Here is a 21154-nt window from a genome sequence, read left to right on the forward strand (position 1 = left end):
ACAGTGTATTAAAAGGAACTTCACATTTTTTACAATCTTTTTCCATCACAACAATATTGTTTTGCCACAAACCCAATGACATTTTCTAAAGTAAACTTATAAGCTGACTAGAAGCAATTCATAAGGCATCATTCATGTAGTGCAGCTCGATAAAAGTATCCTCAACAAAGCAATACATACTTTTAATGAAATACAAGACAGCTTGTTGATATGTCCCTTCATTTATTCTGAATTGACTCAAACGGATGTGTCTGTAAAGTGCTCTGAGATGATGTTGTTGTGAAGTGACGCTCTACAGATAAAGTTGAATTGAATAAAAAGCTTTTCAGGAATAATTAAGTTGTGATTTTCCTTCTTTCTCCACAGGCTCAGCCCTTATGAGTGGTATAACCCTCACCCATGTTTGCGGGAGCGGCGGGACATCCTGGAGAACCAGTACACACTGGGTAACAGTTTGTGGTTCCCTGTGGGAGGTTTCATGCAGCAAGGCTCAGAGATCATGCCACGAGCGCTGTCAACCCGCTGCGTCAGCGGAGTCTGGTTTGTACCATGGGTGTTCTTCTGTGTCTTAGACCACGGCTCATGTTTAAGTCATATCTCATTCATACAAGTGACTTTGAGATGTTATATCAAGCTTAAAACCTATTTCAGTCTGTCCCAACGAATAAAAATGTGAAGATAGAAAAAAATAGAAAGAAAAATATTGTGTTGATTTCATTTTGTGTAGTTTGTGAGGGATTAAAATGCTTCAAATGAAGTTATGACAAAAAGTGTACTCATCATGTTGGTTCTGTCAGCAGGAGTTTAAACAACAGACTGAATGACCTCACTGAGACAGGATGAGCTACTTCATATCAAATTTAGTGACAACATTGTTATGATATCAAATTAGCCTAAAATAATGTTTTTTAAGAGGAATAAAGTAAGCTTCAAAGATAACAATAAATTAAAGACTTGCGACCGTTTAATATTCTGATGTGAGCTTGTCGGTCACGTCAGCGCCCCCCAAAAGCATGTTAATATGCAACAGCTCCTCCCAGGAAAAGAGAATTTAAAGTCACTAGCTGCCATCAGAAGGAGGTCAAGATGAACAGATCAGAGAGACTGTTCTTAGTACTGCAAAATTATACTCATATTCTAGGATTATATGTCTAATATGGAACATTTTGTGTGTAGACATGAAAAGAGAGTCCTGATCTGCCCTCTCTCAGGCATAAGAGTCACTTCCTCTTCTCTTCTCAGGAGGATGAGGAACACTAGATGAAGGTGAACAGATGGCCGTGACTCTCATGTCAAAAAGATGTCAGTTTCACTTTAGTATTTATTTCCACTCCTCCGACCTTCTGTTCTTTCTCAGACTCAAATTGGGGCCTGTCTGTCACTTTTTGCTGGAATTCATTGAACACTTTCTAATCATTACACTGCAGTCAATCAACTTTAAATGTAAACTTTGCTTTGTTCTGACAATACAACTTTGGGGATTTCTAATGCAATGACATTTTTAATCATTATTTAATTAAATTCTGATAGAACTAGATAGGAAGACATCTCTACATTTATTTATTTTATATCATATTTATGATTTTTTTCTTTAATTAAGTGAAACAGAAATATAAAATGTGATTAAAGGGGATGTTAAGCATTAAATTTTGAAAGTGTTGTTAAGATAAATAAAAATCAGGAGGATTAAAACCCTACACATGAGGTTTATCTGTTGTCTGAGGTTTGACTGGTATGATAGATCTGACACTTGCTGTTGGTCAGAGACCACTTTACAGTACTGTGCTGTATTTTATAGCTCTTTTTCTATTAAAGCAAATAAACATGGCCCACAGAGAACAACACAATGAAATAAGGAGGTATGAACATCTTATAATTGTCACTGCATTTGCCCTTCTTTAAAGTCCCAGTCTTCTACGAGATCCTCAGAAAGGCTTTGCTGAGTATCTAAGTATAGAACGAAGATCTCTGGTGGTATTTACAGTATTGGATCTGTTAAAGCTGCTCTCAAAGTCAGGTTGTCACAGCTCTGAGTGCTCTGGTTTTTATGTGCACCGGTGACTTCTTTCAATTTCCTCCTTCAGTCTATAGTATTACTGGTTTTCGCAATCCTTTTTCTTGCCTTTGCTGTTGTTCTGTATCACAATGTCAAACACTCCTGCTTTTTCCTGTGTGTTATCAACAAGCACTATGTGTGGATGGTTTCCCGTCACCAGTTTATCTGTCTGGATCTGGCAAGCACAGGGGCTTGGCTCTGACATTTTCCACCATTTTTGGCGAATGTTCCCACCCTGACCCTGGTAATTCCAGCTCCGACTCAGTACAGATGTTTGTGTATCCTCCTTCAGAACGCCTCATCTATACCCTATCTGCCTGAATCTTACACCCTGTTACTCTCTGCTGGACTCTCTGCACACCCTGCACCTATAGGGTCTTGTATGATGCAGCCTTGACCTCTGTCTCTCTTGTATTCAGTACCTGTTTTATGCATCCATAATCAGTGGCTCAGTCCTGTCTTTCTAACCTAGCCACTGATAGCCCAAATCAATGTCAACCATGCATCCCATGCAGGGATTTATCCTTCCATTACGGTTCCACGTCCTTTTCTTCCATGTTGGGTTTCTGCTGTCTGAAGCATTCACTTATTAGGTCATCACTGGGAGCTTCTGCATGTCCTTCTGGATCTTGACGTTTTCTTCCAGTTGCACCAATGCTCACTAGCCCCTAGCCTTTTTCTTTTTGCTGGTCTCAGGGTGCAGGTCCTTGGGGTGAAACTCTCCATGGGTTTTGTTGAGATTTCTTGTCATGATATCAATAGCTTCCATGTCCTTCTTGGGCCAGGCTTTTCTGCCATACTGAGTTTCCGATGACTTGCAGGGCATATTTGTTGATGGCCTGAACTTTTTCTTTCCATTACCCTGCTTTTCTTGACTAATCTTACTCCTGAGCCCTTTTTATAATTGCAGCATGTCGTAACCCAATGTATTTGTAGCTGTCCTGAACACGAGCTTTGCTGCCTTTTAAAAATGTACCCCTTTCAATCATCATGCTTCTCTCTGATATCTTTTTGGGTTTGTTTATCTAATCCAAATAAAATCCCAGTATCCTTGCTGGATATCCCGGTAATGCAGATCAGTGAACCAATGTAGTTTATGTTGTCCAGTCAGAGGAGGTGGCTGGTGGTTTTCTCCACACCAGAACTGGCATCAGCATTGACTCTTTGTGATGTCCTCTTTGAGAGGGTTCAGGCTGATGCAGAGAGGCAGTAAGGGCATCGTCTTAACAGTCCAGATCCACCTTTACTGCTCTTGATCCTTACTGCACTTGTCTGATGGTGCTGGGTGCCAAGTTTCAGTATCCATGTGTGCAGCATTGAGTCATAAGATTTTTTTTAAGTCAATCCAGGCAGTGAACAGATTAGTGTGTCTGATCTCACAGTCCCATATGTTAAAGGTATAGTTCCAGTTTACAAATCCATTAAGACTCGGATTTATTACATAAGTCACAAGGGCTCTTTTTCCACAAAACATTCTTTTACTTTGAAATATTCTGTATTTTATCTTATGTTGATTTTAAATCTCGGACTTTTGCCTGTAATTATCATTTCTGGACTGAATACCACTAACTTTGAATCTCTCCATCCCCAAGTCCCAGTAGCTGCAGCCAGACAGATGGCAGCACAATACTGGAGAGACCGAAAGGGGCTGTCAACATCTTTTCTCTGACAGCTCGCGACCTCATCTGGCACTTAAGTCTCATAAAAGATCGTAATAGCTGTGGCACAAGCGTCTTCATGCTGATGCCTGTGTCTGTGTGGCCTTGCTTGTTGGCTGACATGTTCAAATCTGCACCCATAAATCTCAAGTATACTTAAAAATTGTTTTACAAATGATGTGAAAAAGGAAAAAGTGCATTTGGCAGGTCATACCTGCACTTTGGTTTTGACGACAAAAACATTCTGAAATCTATTATGGCTTTTTCAGGAAAGGACCAGTTTGTAAACATCAATCAGAAGAACCCTGACTTGATTAAGGAATTGGATTATTGAATTACATCAAGCTGCTCTGGCTGCTGTTGCTTTTATGTTCTTGAATTCCCTTTGTTGTCTATTGGTTAGTGTTTTCTTTCTCCCCCTCAGTTTACTGCAGTTTGTCTTCAAATTCGTCTTTTGAAGCTTCTTCACATTCTTCTTGGCAGAATTCTTCTGTCAAGCTCCATTTTGCAAAAGCTCATTCCTGAGTGCTTTAGCTTCAATCCAAAAATTCTGTTCTATTTAGGATGCTTTATTAAGCAAAATGTCAGAACATTGGGGAGGATAAGTTTTTTTTCAATATACAATCAACTGTGAACCAATTATTGTTTAAAGTTATGGGTTGTCAATTACTTTAAATCTTGACTGTTGTTCCATGATGGTGGAATGACCTGCCAAACTCCATCTACACAGTCCTTATCTACGTTTAAAAGCCAGCTGGAGACTTAGCTCCTCAAGGAACACTTCTACACTTAGTTTAACTCTATTTCTCAAAGGAGTCAAAGAATTTGGCCCATTTTTTTGCAACTCATAATGCGGAATTTACTCTTTATACTTTTAACATAGAAGGCTATTGTGGGGTAGAGTGGAAAAAAAACAAACAAAAAAAGAAACAAAAACAAAACAAAAAATTGAACTTGCATCAGTCCAGCTAGGACCTTCCTATTATGTCCTTTACTGTTTGATTTCGTGCTTGTGTTGTTCTCACTCTCATATGTAAGTCTCTTTGGATAAAAGTTTAGGCTACTATTTTTGTGATAATTGCTGTTTTTCTTTATTCAGTTAATTTAATGGTGACATGACAGCATCTCTGCAATTTAATACATCTGTCTTTAACTGTTTTACCACTTTCACAGAGAACTAACCCTGAACTTGTTCCCCAATCATATTTAGGAACAAAGTGATCCTTTGTTTTAACACTTCATCAGGTGAAACATTCTAACAACTATAATTGTACTATTTCATGAAAAAAAAAAGTATAAAAAATTATAATCTAAAGGTAATCATATATTTACAAATCCTTTATCTTGTTCAGGTTTGTTTCAGGTCCTGAAAACATAGCGATTTTGATTAAATTTATGAGAAAAGGGTTATGTTTTACGTATCAATGGACTTTCCTGACCGTTAGATTGTTGTAATAATTTTTTTATTTGCATATTTGTCATCTGGGTCTTTTCAATCCAGTGACAATCATAGAATTTCACGTCCTCTTTTGCCATGGTGTTGTGCAATAATAAATACTGTTTTAACACCATTCTGACTTCCAAGGCCTGACTTTTCCAATTATTTTCTTTTTTTAATATATTTTTTATTTTACATTTTCACTTTTACATGGTATAACATTTTTTAATGTGGTCCGTACATTGACCCCTAACTTGTCAAACTCCAACCTCCGCCAGTGCTCAGGCTCCTAATTTTATTCGCTGTTTTCTTTTTTTTTTTTGCACTTGGTGTGATATTGGTAGGGAGCCTATTCCTGCTGGGGATGGCTGCTGCTATCAGGAACTTCATTTCCCTGTTCCATGGGGTGTTGTTGAGGTGTGTGATTGTCGTGAATGCCTGGACCCAAGGTTTCCCAGCAACACATCATCTTACATTACATTACATTATAACTAGATGATTACCTGTCAGCCATTCGGGTTAAGTGACTGGTGAATGCTGATAGGAAATGGACTTCAGTTGCCATAATATAACTTTCAGTATTTGTTTCCTATTCCTGTAATAGTTTATGTGTTTATGAAAGTGATGTCGAATGAGATTACACAGTGCAATTTCACAAACCCTCAGGCTGACTGATTTTTTTTTTCAACTCACAGGAATTGCGCGCAGTGGTCAGTCCTGTTGCTAAATATTTGATTCTCAGCTAGGGCCTCTCTATGTGGAGTTTGCATGTTCTCCATTTGTATGAGTGGCTTTTCTCCAGTTGATTGGTGATTCTAAATTGAACCTGGAAATGAGTGTGACCAGCCATGGCTGCTTGTCTCTGTATTGGCCCTGTGATCGATTGGCAACCTGTAAAAGGTGTACCCGGTCCTTTGTTCAGTGGCAGCTGGAATAGGCTGGATGGATGGACAAACAGATGGAAGAGTTTGATCAAGGTTTTAAAAAGGTGCACACATACATGCATGTTAAATTATTTCCTACTTGTCTCAGCAAGTCTTCAGGTAATATCTTGATCACATATCATTCCACACCATTCTTCTTGAAAGGGAGATGAGGACATTTATACCATCCTCACGTCTGTCTGCCAAATATGTCTAGCGGACTGTTAACCATGTTTGCCACAAAAACAGGAAACAGGAAAACAGCTCCAAAGGTAACAGATTAATATTTGCTTTCTTGCTGCTTTTTAATGTTCTCACAAACAACGTCAAACAAAGTATTACTGTATCGGCTGGAAAACTTTTATGCGACTGTTCCTTTGACCTGCAGCTGATATGTTTCATTTCAAATTCATTTTCACTTAAATGTCACACTCCTGCTGTACTTACTTAACGGTTTCAGTCTTACCTGCCTTGCTTGTTCTCTTCCTCCCCACCTCGCCTCTCTTCTTAATCCCCTTGCTCATCATTTCGGTTTCATTTCCTCTGCAGTGAAGGCATACTGCTCGTGTCTGCTGCATCTCGAGTTCATGTTTAGGTTGATGATTTTTACCTAAAACTCCTGGCCTTTCCTGCAGAGCCTCCATCTGTCTCCCTTCTGCTTTCCGCTCACAGTTAATGAAAAGAGGGAGGGAAAAAGGCAGTGAGGGTTTAGTGTGAATGCTGCAGGGAAAATAAAGGTAAATAATTTCTTTTCCCTCTGTTCTTCAGGTGGGCATTCACACTTATCATCATCTCGTCCTACACGGCCAACCTGGCAGCGTTTCTCACTGTCCAGAGGATGGAGGTGCCCATTGAGTCTCCAGATGATCTGGCTGACCAGACCAACATCCAGTATGGCACCATACATGGAGGATCCACCATGACCTTTTTCATGGTGAGCCTTTTAGTACATCCTTCTGAAAATATTTGTCAAGTAAGTGGGAAGATGTCAATTTAAAGCCATTTCTAATTGTTGAAGTATAGGAATAACAAACAGCTTTTACATATTTCTTGTCTTTTGCGGTGGTATTATAATATCCCCCATTTTTATATCAGTTAGCTATTACATCACATTAATGATTATACCACTGGGTCAGATGGAAGCTAGGCTAAATAAAACTTAGAGTTTTTGCATTAAAACATGGGCAAATTTGTGAATGTTAACGGTAAAATGATGATAGATAAATAACAAACATTTCAACAACCAAAAAAAAGGTAAGAAAATATGCTGAGGTCTAGCTTGTCTTGGTCTTCACCAGGTAATAGTCAAGTAATCGCAACAATTATGGTCTGTTGTGGGTAATGAAGAGAAAAATATTAGCTTAAAATATCAGCTTCTAACAGTATGAAGCCAAACAAGTGACAATGCCATTTGAGCAATTTCACCCTCAACACAGAGAAAAGCCTGTTAATTAGTTAGAAATAAGCTATTCAGCTGCCGTAAATAAAAGAGTTGTTTTATTAAAGCAGAATCCGTCTTGTCAAATGCTCAACTTACCTCATATAAAGTCTAAAGAAGCCTCACAAAAGCAGAGGAATTTATAATTCTTTCTGCCACTGATATGATTTTAACTATAATTACTAAAGTAGCAGCAGATAAATGAAAGACTTCTTCTTAGTCAAACAGTATTATTGTGTGTATTATTGCAAGTGTAGAAGTGCATGTTAAAGTCAGAGAGGTTGGCTTGACATTATTGATATAAGTGAAAGGGGGCCCTGTAGGGGACCACTGAGTCAGAAAACTCATATATTCTGCATAAATCATTACCATGTAAACAAGAAAGCAATGCACACTTTTACCAATTGTATGCACCAGTGGAAAACTCCGACTCACTTCCCTTATTTCCCTGTCAGAACTCCCGGTACCAGACATACCAGCGGATGTGGAACTACATGTACTCCAAGCAGCCCAGTGTGTTTGTGAAGAGCACAGAGGAAGGCATTGCCCGAGTCCTTAACTCCAAATATGCCTTTTTGATGGAGAGCACCATGAACGAGTACTACCGCAGCCTCAACTGCAACCTCACGCAGATCGGTGGTCTTCTCGACACCAAGGGATACGGCATTGGCATGCCTCTAGGTGGGTGGAATTGTTTTGGAACACATATTAAGGGCTCTTTATAAAGGATGTGAAGAATCATTCATTATTTTCAACACCTTATGTGCAGCATTCTTTCCTGGATAATCGGCCCCAGAATTACCCCCAACTCAAAACAAGCTTTCTTCATCAGTTTGTTTAGTGTCTAAAAATCTTGGCTCTGATATTCCTGCTCCAACACATTGCAGATTGTACTTTCCCCAACAGACTTATAGAAGATATGCAAACATCATCGTGAAGAAATTGAATGATCTCAGCTACTTTATAAAGTAGAACCCACTTTGTCCCTTTTTTGTAGATGACTTCTGTGTTGCATTTCCAGTCTAGTCTATTTTCTAGCTGAACTCCAAGGTACTTGCACTCCTCCACAACCTCCATCTCTTCTACTAGGATGTAAACATTGTTTTGCTTACTTTTGTTCTTCCTACAGTTGTTTGTCATCAAGATGAGGTGAGCCACACTATCCCACAAAGTGACTGACCACCTCTTAGGACTGAGCCTCTTGTTCAACACGGACACACCACATAAAAGCAGAGTATTTCTTTAGATGGCAGCACTCAGAATTGTATTGGACATCTGAGGTGTAGAGTGGGAGGAGAAATTATGAAAATACAGTCCGTTGTGTTGCTTCAGTGCTGCTGACCACCATCTAAGACTCAGAACATTTCAATCTAACAATATGAGGTCTGTTTGTTAGGTAGTCATAAATGCAGGTGGTTGTGAAGGTATCCACCTGGAATTTATGGAGCACTTCACATAACAGAGCAGCTGAATTCTATTTAAAGCACTTGAGAACATGATCCACAAAGCGCTGCCTAATTTGTCCAGATGAGAGCGGGCTCTCTGAAGCAGGTAGATGATGGCGTCTGCAATCCACAAGCCCATTACTAAGGTGAGCAAGGCAGGCAATGATGTCATCTCAGTGTGGTTCACAGAGAACATTGCAGTCAATGGCCACAATGTACACTCTCAGAGCATCTTCAGCTTCATTACACCAAGTTTTAATAGTCTGTGTGATGACTGGTAGCTACTGAACAATGAGCTAGTAAGTAGAGGGAAGAGAACCAGATCGCGGTCTCATCTTCCTAAAGGAGGCATGGCAGAGGGGCTGTATGCATTTGTAACATTTGCATAAAATAAGTCCGAAATCTAATATTATCTGGTGGAGCAGCTGACTAATTCTTGGAATATTGGTAGAAAGTTGCAGTTTTTGTAGAAAGGGGGATACTGTTGAATTTACCAGAGAATTCACCAGAGATTACAACTAATGTGTTAGCATGCTGTGTTTGTAGCTCAACTAAGCGACTCAGTTGAAGTCACAAGCTGTGCAAGAGTACCAGAAATTATATGGACCGCAACCAGAATAACATACAGAAATTCTTGAGATAAATAATAAAGACAAAAACTTACAGCTAATAGTTTAGTGTCATTGTACAGATGACACCAACAGTTAAAAGCCACTGCAATTCTACCCCCTGTTAGCTTTCCGCTGACTGTCTTGTTGCGTTCTGCTCGTACAGTCATTAAGCAGGATACAGAAACATTACAGTCCAGGATGTGTTCAAGCAGCCGTGTCTTCCTGTAGCAGATAATACTGCATTCATATTAGCATCTCAAGCTCCTCCATTTTGTTAGTTAGCTAACTAAAATAGTTTGAATATCCACCATTTTTCTCTCTGCCTCATTCCTCCTCTGCATCCTCTTCACTTCCTTCTCAACCTTTTTTGGATTTGGTGTTTTTACTGATTATTTTGGTTTTGGAGCACTTAAACAGTTGATCCCACTGATAAACAGCTCTTCTGTTGCCATGGAAGTCATCATGAAAAGTCCAAAGAGAAATCACTTGACTAAACATAACTCCCAACAAGCATGACAAAAATCTTGAAAAATTCATTTTTACTGGGATTTTCTTGGAAAAAAGTCAAATATGTCTAAAAGAATTAAAACACCATAGTCATATCTACTACTGTTTACTGCCACCATGCAGTACATGAGAGGGGAAAGATGTTGCATGTTTTCACAGTCAAACAATGCAGTTAGGGGTCACATCACCTCTAATCAGACTCAAACAGCCAGAGGTGCACCGCACATGCTCAGAAGTTCTGTTTTTTTTTTTTTTGGTTTTTTTTGTTTTTTTCTGTGAAAACGATAAAGCACAAGTGTATAATGATTTACAGGTGAATTCCTAAAAAAAACAGATTATGCCATTCACACATTTTATCTGCTTCTTTTGGGAGACAGCTGAACAGGAACTCTGACAAGCAGCTGATTAAGACCAGCTTACGGTAGCTTAAAGCATTCACATACTGTCACTTTGTTCTGCTAAAATCCTGATTTTTATTACTGTCATGTCATTTGACAAAATCTCTATGCAAGTAACTTAAAGAGAACTTTAGTGCACTGGATTCAGCTAAATCTTACATGTATGATGATTGCTTATATTTAAAGCTTTAAGTAGCAGAAAGTCTGACATTTTCACCGTCCATAGCACAACCTGGTTTGTTAAAAGCTGCTTATTTAGCCGATTAGCAGACAGTCTTGTCTCAGTTCTCCTGATTATTAGGATGCGGCATTTGTCCCTATTCAACTAAAAAAACTCCTGATCTAGAATGGAGAAAATCCAATCTGTCCCAGATCAGAGATGAGGAACATATGAAATATTTCCAACTGAACAGTCTTGATTTTATGCTGTCTCTTCCTTGTACTCCTTTCTGACCACATCAGAAGTGAATATAGTCATGTTGGAAGACCTGCTGAAAAGAACATACAGTATGAACATGGCTACGGTGAAGTGATTAGTTATTGAGATGAAAGACTTTATTGTAGAACTGCAAAGTTTAGCTCCCCCATGGAGCAATGCAGCAGATAACATGCAATAGCACCGCAAGGAACAAAGGAAACCAAAGACAGTGTTCATAAAACTACCGGATGTCAATCAGTAACTGAGGCAGGGTGTGAAGCTGAGACAGGATGTAAAACAGACTGGAATCAACAATACTGTGCAAGAACAGATAACACAGAAAAAGAGCTAGGTCTACGTGAAAGGAAGACTTAACACTAAACAACAAACATGAACCAGACCAAAGCAAAGAAAACAAGAAAAATACAGACCATCACAAAATTAATCCAAGTATATATTTGCGACTGCTGGTGCAACGGAAGATAACTGACATACTGTTACCCTTGTTTGTAAAGCTGTTTGATGGGAAATCTTCAGCTTATCCTCTTGTCACATATTGTTTTAATGAATTAAAGCTTTGTTACCTAAACCTTTGTGTCACATCTGCTTAAGCCGTTAATCAGGTCAGATTCTTTGTGCAGCTGCTGTTCTTGGTAAATTAGATCCATCCTAATTCCAATATGACTTTGGTTTATTGTGCCAGCGTCTAACTTGATGTCATCATCTGCCTCCATATCCTCATCTGTTTAGCATGATAAGTGTCAGTGCATAGATTAGCATAGTTAATGGGAAATGGACGAACAGCTGTGGAGAAGGAAGCGGGAACAGCAGAAGAAAGCCTGCCAGTCAACTTCCATGTTACATGATGAGAATAAAAGCATCACCGTCACCCATGTGCCCCTGATGGTTGTGCAAACAGCTCTGACTGACATCAGCATTTGTGTCATAAAGAAAAGAACTAATTTTAACCTCCGTCAATTTGCCATTAGCCGTATGACTATGACAGCAAAGATCTTTGAAGAAACGTCATTTGGAGAGCTGCAGTCGAGTCACTGCAGAGATTTGCATGAACGAGAGTGCCAAGTCCTGCAGAATCCATTCTGGGGATTTTAGATTTGAAATTATTGCTTTTCTCAGGTTAGAAGGTCACCTCCAGTTAATCCCTTGTCTTTGCCAGAAGCTCTGAATTGCTGCCTTTGAGTCTGGATCCAAGTGAATCAACAGTAACTTACAACCTCACTGGTTTCTTCAAAATCCCACCTGTTCAAGGGGGCTGCATGAAAGGATTAAGGAAGGCTTTAGTTATGTAGAAGACTGGAAAACAGTAGTTCAAATCGTGCACACTAAAGGTCAGGATTTGGTATATCCTATACAACCATCATGTCTGTTTGAACATGTTTGGAGTCACAGTAAAAAGAACACTTATAAGATTTGCACATGTAAATATGAGTGTATGTTGAATTAAACAGAATAAATGGAAATGACACATGGCACAAATTAAAAACATTTCAGGCTTTCCTTAAAAAAACAAAAAAAATTCAGGATAAATAATAATATTCCATCAAAACTGATACAGCAGTAGCGCTAAACTTTTATCACAGTGGCTGTCAAACTGGGAGGTCACAGATCCCAAAGGGGTCGAAAGATCATTTCAAGGGGTTGCCAGATCTTTCAATCAAAGCTAACATTAACAAAAATAAATAAACAAAAAAGAGGCTTTCAATGGGACTGTCAAGATATTATCATCAGGAGTCCAGAAATAAGGTTATTACAGTACTTTTTAAAAATCTGATTAATCCTTCTGTCATGAGAGAAGCTCTTTTTTGGTTAACTGGACAACTTGGGGAAATTTTTCATTTATCAATACTTAAAAGTGTATAAATGCAGCTTAGTAGTGATTATGTGTGTGTGCATGTAGCTTTATGTATTGTAGTTTTGCTAATATATAAGTACTGTTTGGCCCTTTCCTGATGTTTAAATGATAATTGGTCTTAATCACACAGATGAGTCAGATCTCAGCATTAGTGTGTAAATGAGGTAACTTCAGGCTCAATGGATACAAAGCTGTTTTACTTCTTACTGGTGTGTATCCCCATAGCAACTGAGACAGGTAACGTAAAATGCTGCAGAGCAGGTTATGTTCAAGATAACAGATCAATACTTGCAAAAGTACCACCTCCTGAGCAGCGGCTTCCTTTTGAAAAGGCAAAAAATAAAGACTCTGACAGCACTTTTTGACTTAAACTGAGAAACATTGTCATGAGAGGCATCACAGCAGGGGGAGCATCTTGATGTAGCCAGACTCGGTACTCAGAAGCTTGTTCTGTTGACTTTTGGAAGGAAGGTTTAGATCTTGGGATTTTTGTTTTTGACATTTTTTCATGTAGTTTTTGAATGAGTACAGAATCAAAATCCACTTTTTTTTGGTCCTTTCTGAGTACAATAAAAAAGGGAATTAGATACAGCGAAGCCAGTTTATCCTTGGTTTATTAACCTCCTCCATTAACATTTGATCATCTTTAAGGTGTGTTTGCAGCAATTCCTAGTTTTTAAAAGTTCTGTGGAGATGTCAGGGATACTTCGACAGGGAAACACAAATAATAAGTAAAGCTCATTAATTAAAAATAAATAAATGATGTTTGAAATATTCAGCCAGAACAGTTTATTCTGTTATAACTTTCAAAACTGCGGTCCATTAAATTCGCCTAAATGCAAAGAATTTTATTTATTTGTTCATTTTTATTCTAGGAATGTTTGACCTTCAATTTAATGTCTACGTTTAAAAAAAAAAACATTTATGTGAAGTTTGAGGAAATACTTGGTGCTGTGTTTTGCTTTTTCATGTCCATAATATTCAACATCCATATCATTTGCAAAGGAATCTGCAAATATGTCTGGACCTAATTGTGTATAACCTAAGTAATAGTCATTTTACTTCACTGTTAACATTTCATTTTACTGTTGTGCATAATGTTTAGAGGACAGTATTGGGGGCTGCTGCAGAGCGTTTCAGCATAACAACCTGCCATCAAAACCAATGTTCCATTTCACAGAACTCTATATTTAGTTCAGCAGCCGGCTGCCCACGACACATGAACACAAACCAGAGGTGTGCAATGACAAACAGAAATGCAGCAAACATGTCTGATTTGTTTAAAATATTTAGCAGCAGGATTTAATATTAGTCATTTCATTAGAACATGTTTTCGGTAAGCATTATGTCAATGCTTCATTAAAATGTGAATTCATTTGGTTAAATCTACAAAGGATGGCCACTATCTAAATATTTAAGAGTAACTTTATTTGAACCCCTACGACATGTTCTTAGGATATTCATTAGCTACTAATATTTATGTTGTAATTCATTGGCCTTGCAAGACACTGTACACTAAAAGAAACCACAATAAAACTCATTCTCATTCATCCTCAAATCATCCAAAAAGGCTGCTTAATTTAGGATCATCTTCAGTCTTTTATTTCTTATATATATATATATATATATATATATATATATATATATATATATATATATATATATATATATATATATATATATATATATATATAGTAAAATCCTAAATATTTAAGCAAGATGCAAGATCTAAACCTTTCATCTCAACCCAGCAATGGTGAAGCTATACCTCTTGAAACTGCTGTCTCACTGCAATATTTTACTGTTAAATTACATATGTTTGCCACATTGTGGTTGCTTAAAAAACTACATGGCAGTCAAACATATACAAATTTGAATAACTAACTTATAATTTAGTCCAGATGTTTGAGACTGTTTTGACAGATGGACGGCTACACAGACAATAGCTGTCCTCATTCAGTGAACACAGTTCCTAACAGGGTGCAGAAGTGAGTCAGGCTGTCAAGATTGGATTTGATCCTACAAATAATACTGGAGTTGACTTCATTTCAGAGTGAGATAGTAAACAACTTTGCTCTTCCTCTTCCTCAGGCTCTCCATACAGAGATGAGATCACATTGGGAATCTTACAGCTGCAGGAGAGCAACAGGTTGGAGATCCTGAAAAGACGCTGGTGGGAGGGAGGACAATGTCCCAAAGAGGAGGATCACAGAGCCAAAGGTAGGCATCGCAGCTTCTGCTTGTACCAGATAGCACTGCAAAACCCTCATTGCAATGTTGCTACTTCAGTGGACATTAGAGAGTCATCCAATATACTGCTACTCACTGATGAAAAAACAAATATAGCATGAAATTTAATATATACACATAATTACCAAGTTTACTTCAGTTATAAATATGTCAACAAAATGATACTAAACATTTTTATGGAATATTTCTATTATATAAATATGACAATACATTGTTTTAAAAATATTTCTATAGAATAAATAAAATGAATAAAAAGTCAAATTATCACAAAGGCAAAGAAGAGCGCCTCTGTGCATGTCTGTAGAAGTAAAATACTGTAACGTAGTGTACTGTAATGTAATGTAGGCATTGTTTTATTTTTTTCATAATTTATGGATCAGAGGGTCAAAGTTACAAAAATCCAGTAAAACTGCCTGATTAGATAAAAATATATGGATGGTTGTGGAGATTTTAGTACTCATAAAACAACAGATGCAGAATAAACTTAGAATTTATTATACTGGTAATGCTAGTATTGCTGATTACTTTGAAAAATACAGTTATCTGATCTGGACCTTAATTCTAGAAATGTAAGAAACTGGCAACAAAAGCAAATATATTGTAAAATAATCTAAAATATGTTTATGATAACCTCCTTGTACAAAAGTGGGAAGAAATAGATAGATAGATAGATAGATAGATAGATAGATAGATAGATAGATAGATAGATAGATAGATAGATAGATAGATTGATTTCAGTTTAGTTGCAGCTCATTTGTGTTTTGTTGTGAGATTTGTCTCACACAAATAACTTGAACTAATTATCTTAACTTTTGTTGATTCATTTTGTATTGATTGACTAATTTTACTTCAATTAACACAAATACAGTGCAAATGATTAGATTATTAAACTGCCATTGATTGAAAAATCCATAGATTCCTCTCATAAACACAAACCAGACAACTTGACTGTGGAAATACTCCCACTCAAAGCCAAACTGAGACAAACTGCTGCAACAGATGGTGCAGCCATTAAAAATGTGGAACAATTAGCAGTTAACTGGTCAGAACGTAGCCTAGTACACCAGAGTCAACATTCATTTTAATCCACTTGCTTACCAGATATCCTTTCTAATCCTTACCAAGTCGCTTCTGTGCCTTAAAGTTAATAGCAACCAAAACACGAAGAGGGATTTTAAAATAGAGTAAAAGTAGCCTCAAAGACATAGGGCAAAGCTTATGGTGGTGTAACGAACCAGTGTCTTTTGAATCAAGTCTCTTACTGCTAACCGACTTTCTACTGAGAAGTGTTTGTTCTATGCTAGCAAATAACAAACCACACTTACGGGTTCTTAATCACTGTGTTTCTGTGATATTTGTTTGAGAAGTGACATTATCAGCATTAAGGTTCCTGTCGCTCAATGTTTGCATGGAGAATAATTTTACAGAGACCATTTCCTAAGCTCTGAACTCTGATAGCATGCTTTACAATGCTATGCTGAGCTACATGCTACCTACAACATTCTGATGCTCTGATCCGGGGCAGGTATTCAGGACTTTCAGGTTGGGCCTTATACTGAAAAATATTATGGTAACCTAAACATGTCTGAAGAAACATTTCTGTCCTGGTGTTTCCAATCAGAGTTGGCCAGCACCTCCCTGAAAACCCTTCTAGCCGCACCTGGTGCTGCCAAGCAGGTACATGGCCATCATGCCTTAATGTCTTAGTGTATTAATATTTACTCAATAGTTGAAAGTTTAAAAGGAAGAAATCCTGTTTTGACTGAATGCTCTTAATAAAAAATCTAAAATGTGAGTCTTGTAAAACCAGATTTATTGTGTAATTTGAGCGTTAATGAAGGGTGTGGCTTAGCTAATCAACAGACAGATCAACAGGGACACCTACAGAGCTAGACTTCTGCTGGCTTGACTAAAAACAATCAATGTTTTTTGTTGTTGTCATTGATTTTTTTCCCATCAGATTATTTGTCATCTTCCTCCCTGATTCAGACTTGCTTTATGTTTCATATGGTGAGACATAAAACAGAAAACAGTCTGATACCGCAGAGCTCTGTGTCATTTAATCATCTAAAGTCTTTTCAGCTCTCTTTTGTCTATTGATTGTAAAGAATGAAATTTTCCCTCAGCATCTCCATTAGAGTGACCATTAGCCATGGTTTCTGTTACTTCTGGTGCGTCTCACTGTAACAAGATGACACGGTTTATCTTCATTGACTTTTTCCCCTCTGATAATGTTTTTAGCAGCCGATCATAATGGGAATTTGAGTTCTGCCTGTGTATCGACTACCTGCTCATTGTCATCTGTTTGTGTAGCTTTCTTCATTCCCAGTGCTGGAAAATGATGTCACCTTGCAAGTTATCTGAATCTGAGGATGTTTGTCTGTGTATGTGTGCTGTTACTTGTCTTGTTGGGGCATCACCATTTTTCACTTTTCACCATTCACACACTACTTCATATTTGGGTAAAAACCTATTAAGTTACTTATTAGATTTAAAGGTATAAGAAAAGAATAGTTTAAGGTTGTAGTTCAGATTATATATGACTATTTGAATAATTATTCTGTGAAGCAATGGAACTAAGACCATATGTGTGTGTGTGTGTGTGAAGCCTGACAAAAATCAAGCAATTAAGGTCCCATTAAGACTAATCAAGTGTCTCTTTGTTGCTCATTACACAGTAAACAAAACATGTATCTGTGTGTGTTTCTGTCCCTCTCACAAAAATAAAAAAAAAATCTGCCATCAGGGATTTCCTCCAAATGGAAAGTATTTTGCCAAATGATCAGAGAGTGGGTTGATAACATGCAGATGGTAACATAAAATTGGAAGGGTTACATGGTTAAACGATTTATTAGAATTATGTAAATATTAGAAAAGACAAGAATAAAGCATAATCCTTGCAAAAGCAATTTTTTGTTTGTTTGTTTTTTTATGGCTCACTTTGTGCTAATTTATGAATGTTATTATTAGCTATTGGGGAGTTCAGAAAGAGACTTCATGCAAAATACCAAAGACCTTTAGCCTGTTAATATCCACAGTAAAAAAAATATTGTGCGGTCTAAGTGCTTATAGGCTAAGATCAGCCGTCATGCACTGAGATGTGTGTGACCTTAACACCCTCAGGCTTCACAGAATGAAAAACAAGAAATAAAGGTGAGTTTATTGGATTTTGAAGACATACCAGAGAGGTGGAGGTTTTTCATTGGGGATCCATATTTCAGTAGGATAATCTCAGATTTTTCTTTTCAACCTAAAAAACCATGACTTTGTATGTAGGGGCGTGTTCAAGTTTGTTTGGCAGGTCTCCCTGAAATCCAGATCTGTTTACTACTGAAAACTCATTGCAGCTAAAAAATTTTTTTTGGGTAAGAATGGAGAAATATATTTCATTTACAAAACTGCAGCAGTTAATGTGCTCATTTTACTAAATTATAAATACTCAAATTAAAAAGAAGATGTGTAACTGTGACATTTTTAAGCATGTTTCTGGCATCAAATTCTACATGAGTTTATATCCTCTATACAATGAGAACAATAAAGATTTATGAGAGAACATAGATGAGATGAGAACAATAAAGTACAAAACCAAGTAAGACATGGAAATTTGTATCTTTTTATTAATTATTTATCATGAGAGTTGACTGAATCTGAGTTTTGAGTTGTTAAAAAACATGGAGATATATGTGTGAATGTTAAACTGTCAGACATAATCAGCTCAGAATGACTAAAAAAGCTGTCTGCACAGCAACTTTGAGCAACCCAACAAGATCCACTGACAAGGTATATTGACCGTATAAGTGTTTAAAGCTGCCAGGTCTCAGGTCACCACTGTACAGAGGTGATGACCTGAGACTTGGCAGGGTCTGAAGGGCCCGTCAAAGAATAAAAGAGAAAAGTTTTTTCCTCATTTCTTAAATATTCTCTTTAAGATGTACCTCTATTATGTTTGTCTCTGACGTGAAAAAGTTGATTTTTATTTTTCTCAATTTAACTTAATTGAAAATATTCCACATAATACTGAGACAAAGTGCATTTTCCTAAACGTGTCTTTCAGGTCTTGGCATGGAGAACATTGGAGGGATCTTTGTGGTCCTTATTTGTGGCCTCATCATTGCTGTCTTTGTGGCCATCATGGAGTTTGTGTGGTCAACACGCCGAACTGCAGAGACAGACGAGGTAAACCTTAATTTTCCAACCACAGCTCAGCAGGTCATCTGCCAGTGTGTGCATCATTGCGTTTGAACTGGTGACCATCATAATATCCAGCAATTCAACATTAAACAGTCATTTGTTTAAATATTCAACTGACATGTTAAAATGTTTTTTTTTTCTTTAGTTGATATTAAAAAAGATGAAAAGTCTTTAATATATGTAAATATCCTGACTAAGGGAAGACAGCTTTATCGTGCATTTCTTGGTCAGCCATGTCTTATCTTCCTTGTTGCTTCTTTTCAACTTGAACATGTTTGTCTCTGTTTTCTCTCAGGTCTCTGTTTGTCAGGAAATGCTGACAGAATTTCGAAATGCTGTCTCTTGCAAGAAGAATTCCCGCGCTCGTCGACGTCGCCCCCTGAGCAGCAGTGGGGGTGGAGTCCTACGCCATCCATCCCGCCTGACTTTGGCCGGTCCTCGACCCATCCGCCTTGTCAGAGAGATGCGTCTCAGCAATGGGAAACTCTACAGTGGCGCCGGCCCACTGACTGGAGGCTTGGCAGGGCTTGGGGGTGGTATGGGAGGAGGACCTGATTTAGGCCCAGGGCCACAGAGGCTCCTGGAGGACCCATTAGGAGCAAATGTTGCCACCAGCACCCTTCCTCCACCTCCACCAGCATCAGCCATACTGGCCCCTCCTGCCCCATCACGCAGCTTCCTGCAGAGCTGCAGCCACGTGCGCATCTGCCAGGAGTGCCGGCGAATCCAAAGCCTGCGACCATCAACACTCACCCCTCCTCCACCCCCTCCCCCTTCCTCATCTTCCTCTGCATCTTCCTGTTCCCGTATTCCTCCTTCAATGGTGACATCAGGCCACCACCACCGCCAAAATCCCCACCACCACATCCACTACCACCACGGTACTATGTCACTACCCCGTCTCCCACCTCCTCCTCCACCAAATGCATCAGACAGAGCTGATAGTGACGGAGGGACGGCAAGCCCACTTAGGGCCAAGAACAAACCGGCACCACCGCCGAGGCCGCTGCCACCTGCCAAAACGCCAACACACCCATCGGACTTACTCGGGGGACATGACTGAACTTAAAACATTGAAAGAGGGGTCAAATCTCAAGACTTCACACCCTAAGAACTTTACTTCTGGCCCCAACTGCAAAGCTGGAACAGTCCAAACTGGCCTATGGGCAAGGGTGGATAGAAGAAACCATTTTGACCCATTTACAGGGTTGTTCATTGAAATGTAGCCACTTTGGCTTCGTCGGTCACTTTAGTAACCTTTAAACAGAAGCGGGCAGATTTATGCACTCTATTATAGAATCAGAGAGGATTAAACAAACATAACATTTTGGATTGCACCAGCGGAAGTGGACCTGCTTTTTGTGTTGCAGTAGCAGCAGAGGATGGACAAACAGGAAGACAGAGATCAGTCCTCCACCTCTTACCTCAGCTAATCATCACACTCCAAGCAAAGCGGATTCAGACATACAAACAGACTGACTTAATCTCCGCTCAGAGTTTTAGTGTTTGATTACCGAACATGACGTTTGTACTGAAGGAGACCTACACGCAGATACGTGGTAGCACAGCTGCTGTACAGTTATCACGGTCTTCTGTCGATCTCATGAACATTTGTGGAGGATGTAGCTCTTTCCAACACTGTTGCTGTTTGTACAGACTCATGCTGACTGGTGCTGTGATCCACAAAACAGAGAACAAACACTGTTGCTCACCTGAAGTATGCAACGCTGTGCTGGGGTAGTTCTTCTTTTACATTTAACAACTTATCCAGTCAAGAGTAATGCGCAGTAAGGCATCTGGAAACATCCAGCTGAAAACGTGGAAAAAGAAAAGTTTTTCTTTTTCATAGAACAACGATACATTTCATTAAGGTTCCTGGTAACATCATTTTGAAACCAGTCAGCTAATCAGAAAATGGAGTTTTAAAAGATTTTTAGCTCTTGTTCCT

General features: G+C 38.5%; 1 protein-coding gene across 1 annotated transcript in view; it reads left to right on the plus strand.

The window, feature by feature from the left end:
* LOC306770446 (glutamate receptor ionotropic, kainate 5-like) overlaps window positions 1-20269 on the plus strand; it is a gene marked incomplete at its 3' end in the record, with an annotated part of 106436 nt that extends 86167 nt beyond the window's left edge. Inside the window, exons 14-19 of the mRNA XM_079259301.1 lie at window positions 367-540; window positions 6844-7009; window positions 7969-8194; window positions 14857-14985; window positions 19070-19191; window positions 19502-20269. Of these exons, the coding sequence (XP_079115427.1) occupies window positions 367-540; window positions 6844-7009; window positions 7969-8194; window positions 14857-14985; window positions 19070-19191; window positions 19502-20269 (1585 nt within the window). The remainder of the gene's footprint in view (window positions 1-366; window positions 541-6843; window positions 7010-7968; window positions 8195-14856; window positions 14986-19069; window positions 19192-19501) is intronic.
* Between the last annotated feature and the right edge of the window lie 885 nt (window positions 20270-21154).

The sequence above is a fragment of the Telmatherina bonti genome (genome assembly GCF_933228915.1).
Source record: "Telmatherina bonti genome assembly, chromosome: 19".
NCBI classification, from domain to species: Eukaryota; Metazoa; Chordata; class Actinopteri; order Atheriniformes; family Telmatherinidae; genus Telmatherina; species Telmatherina bonti.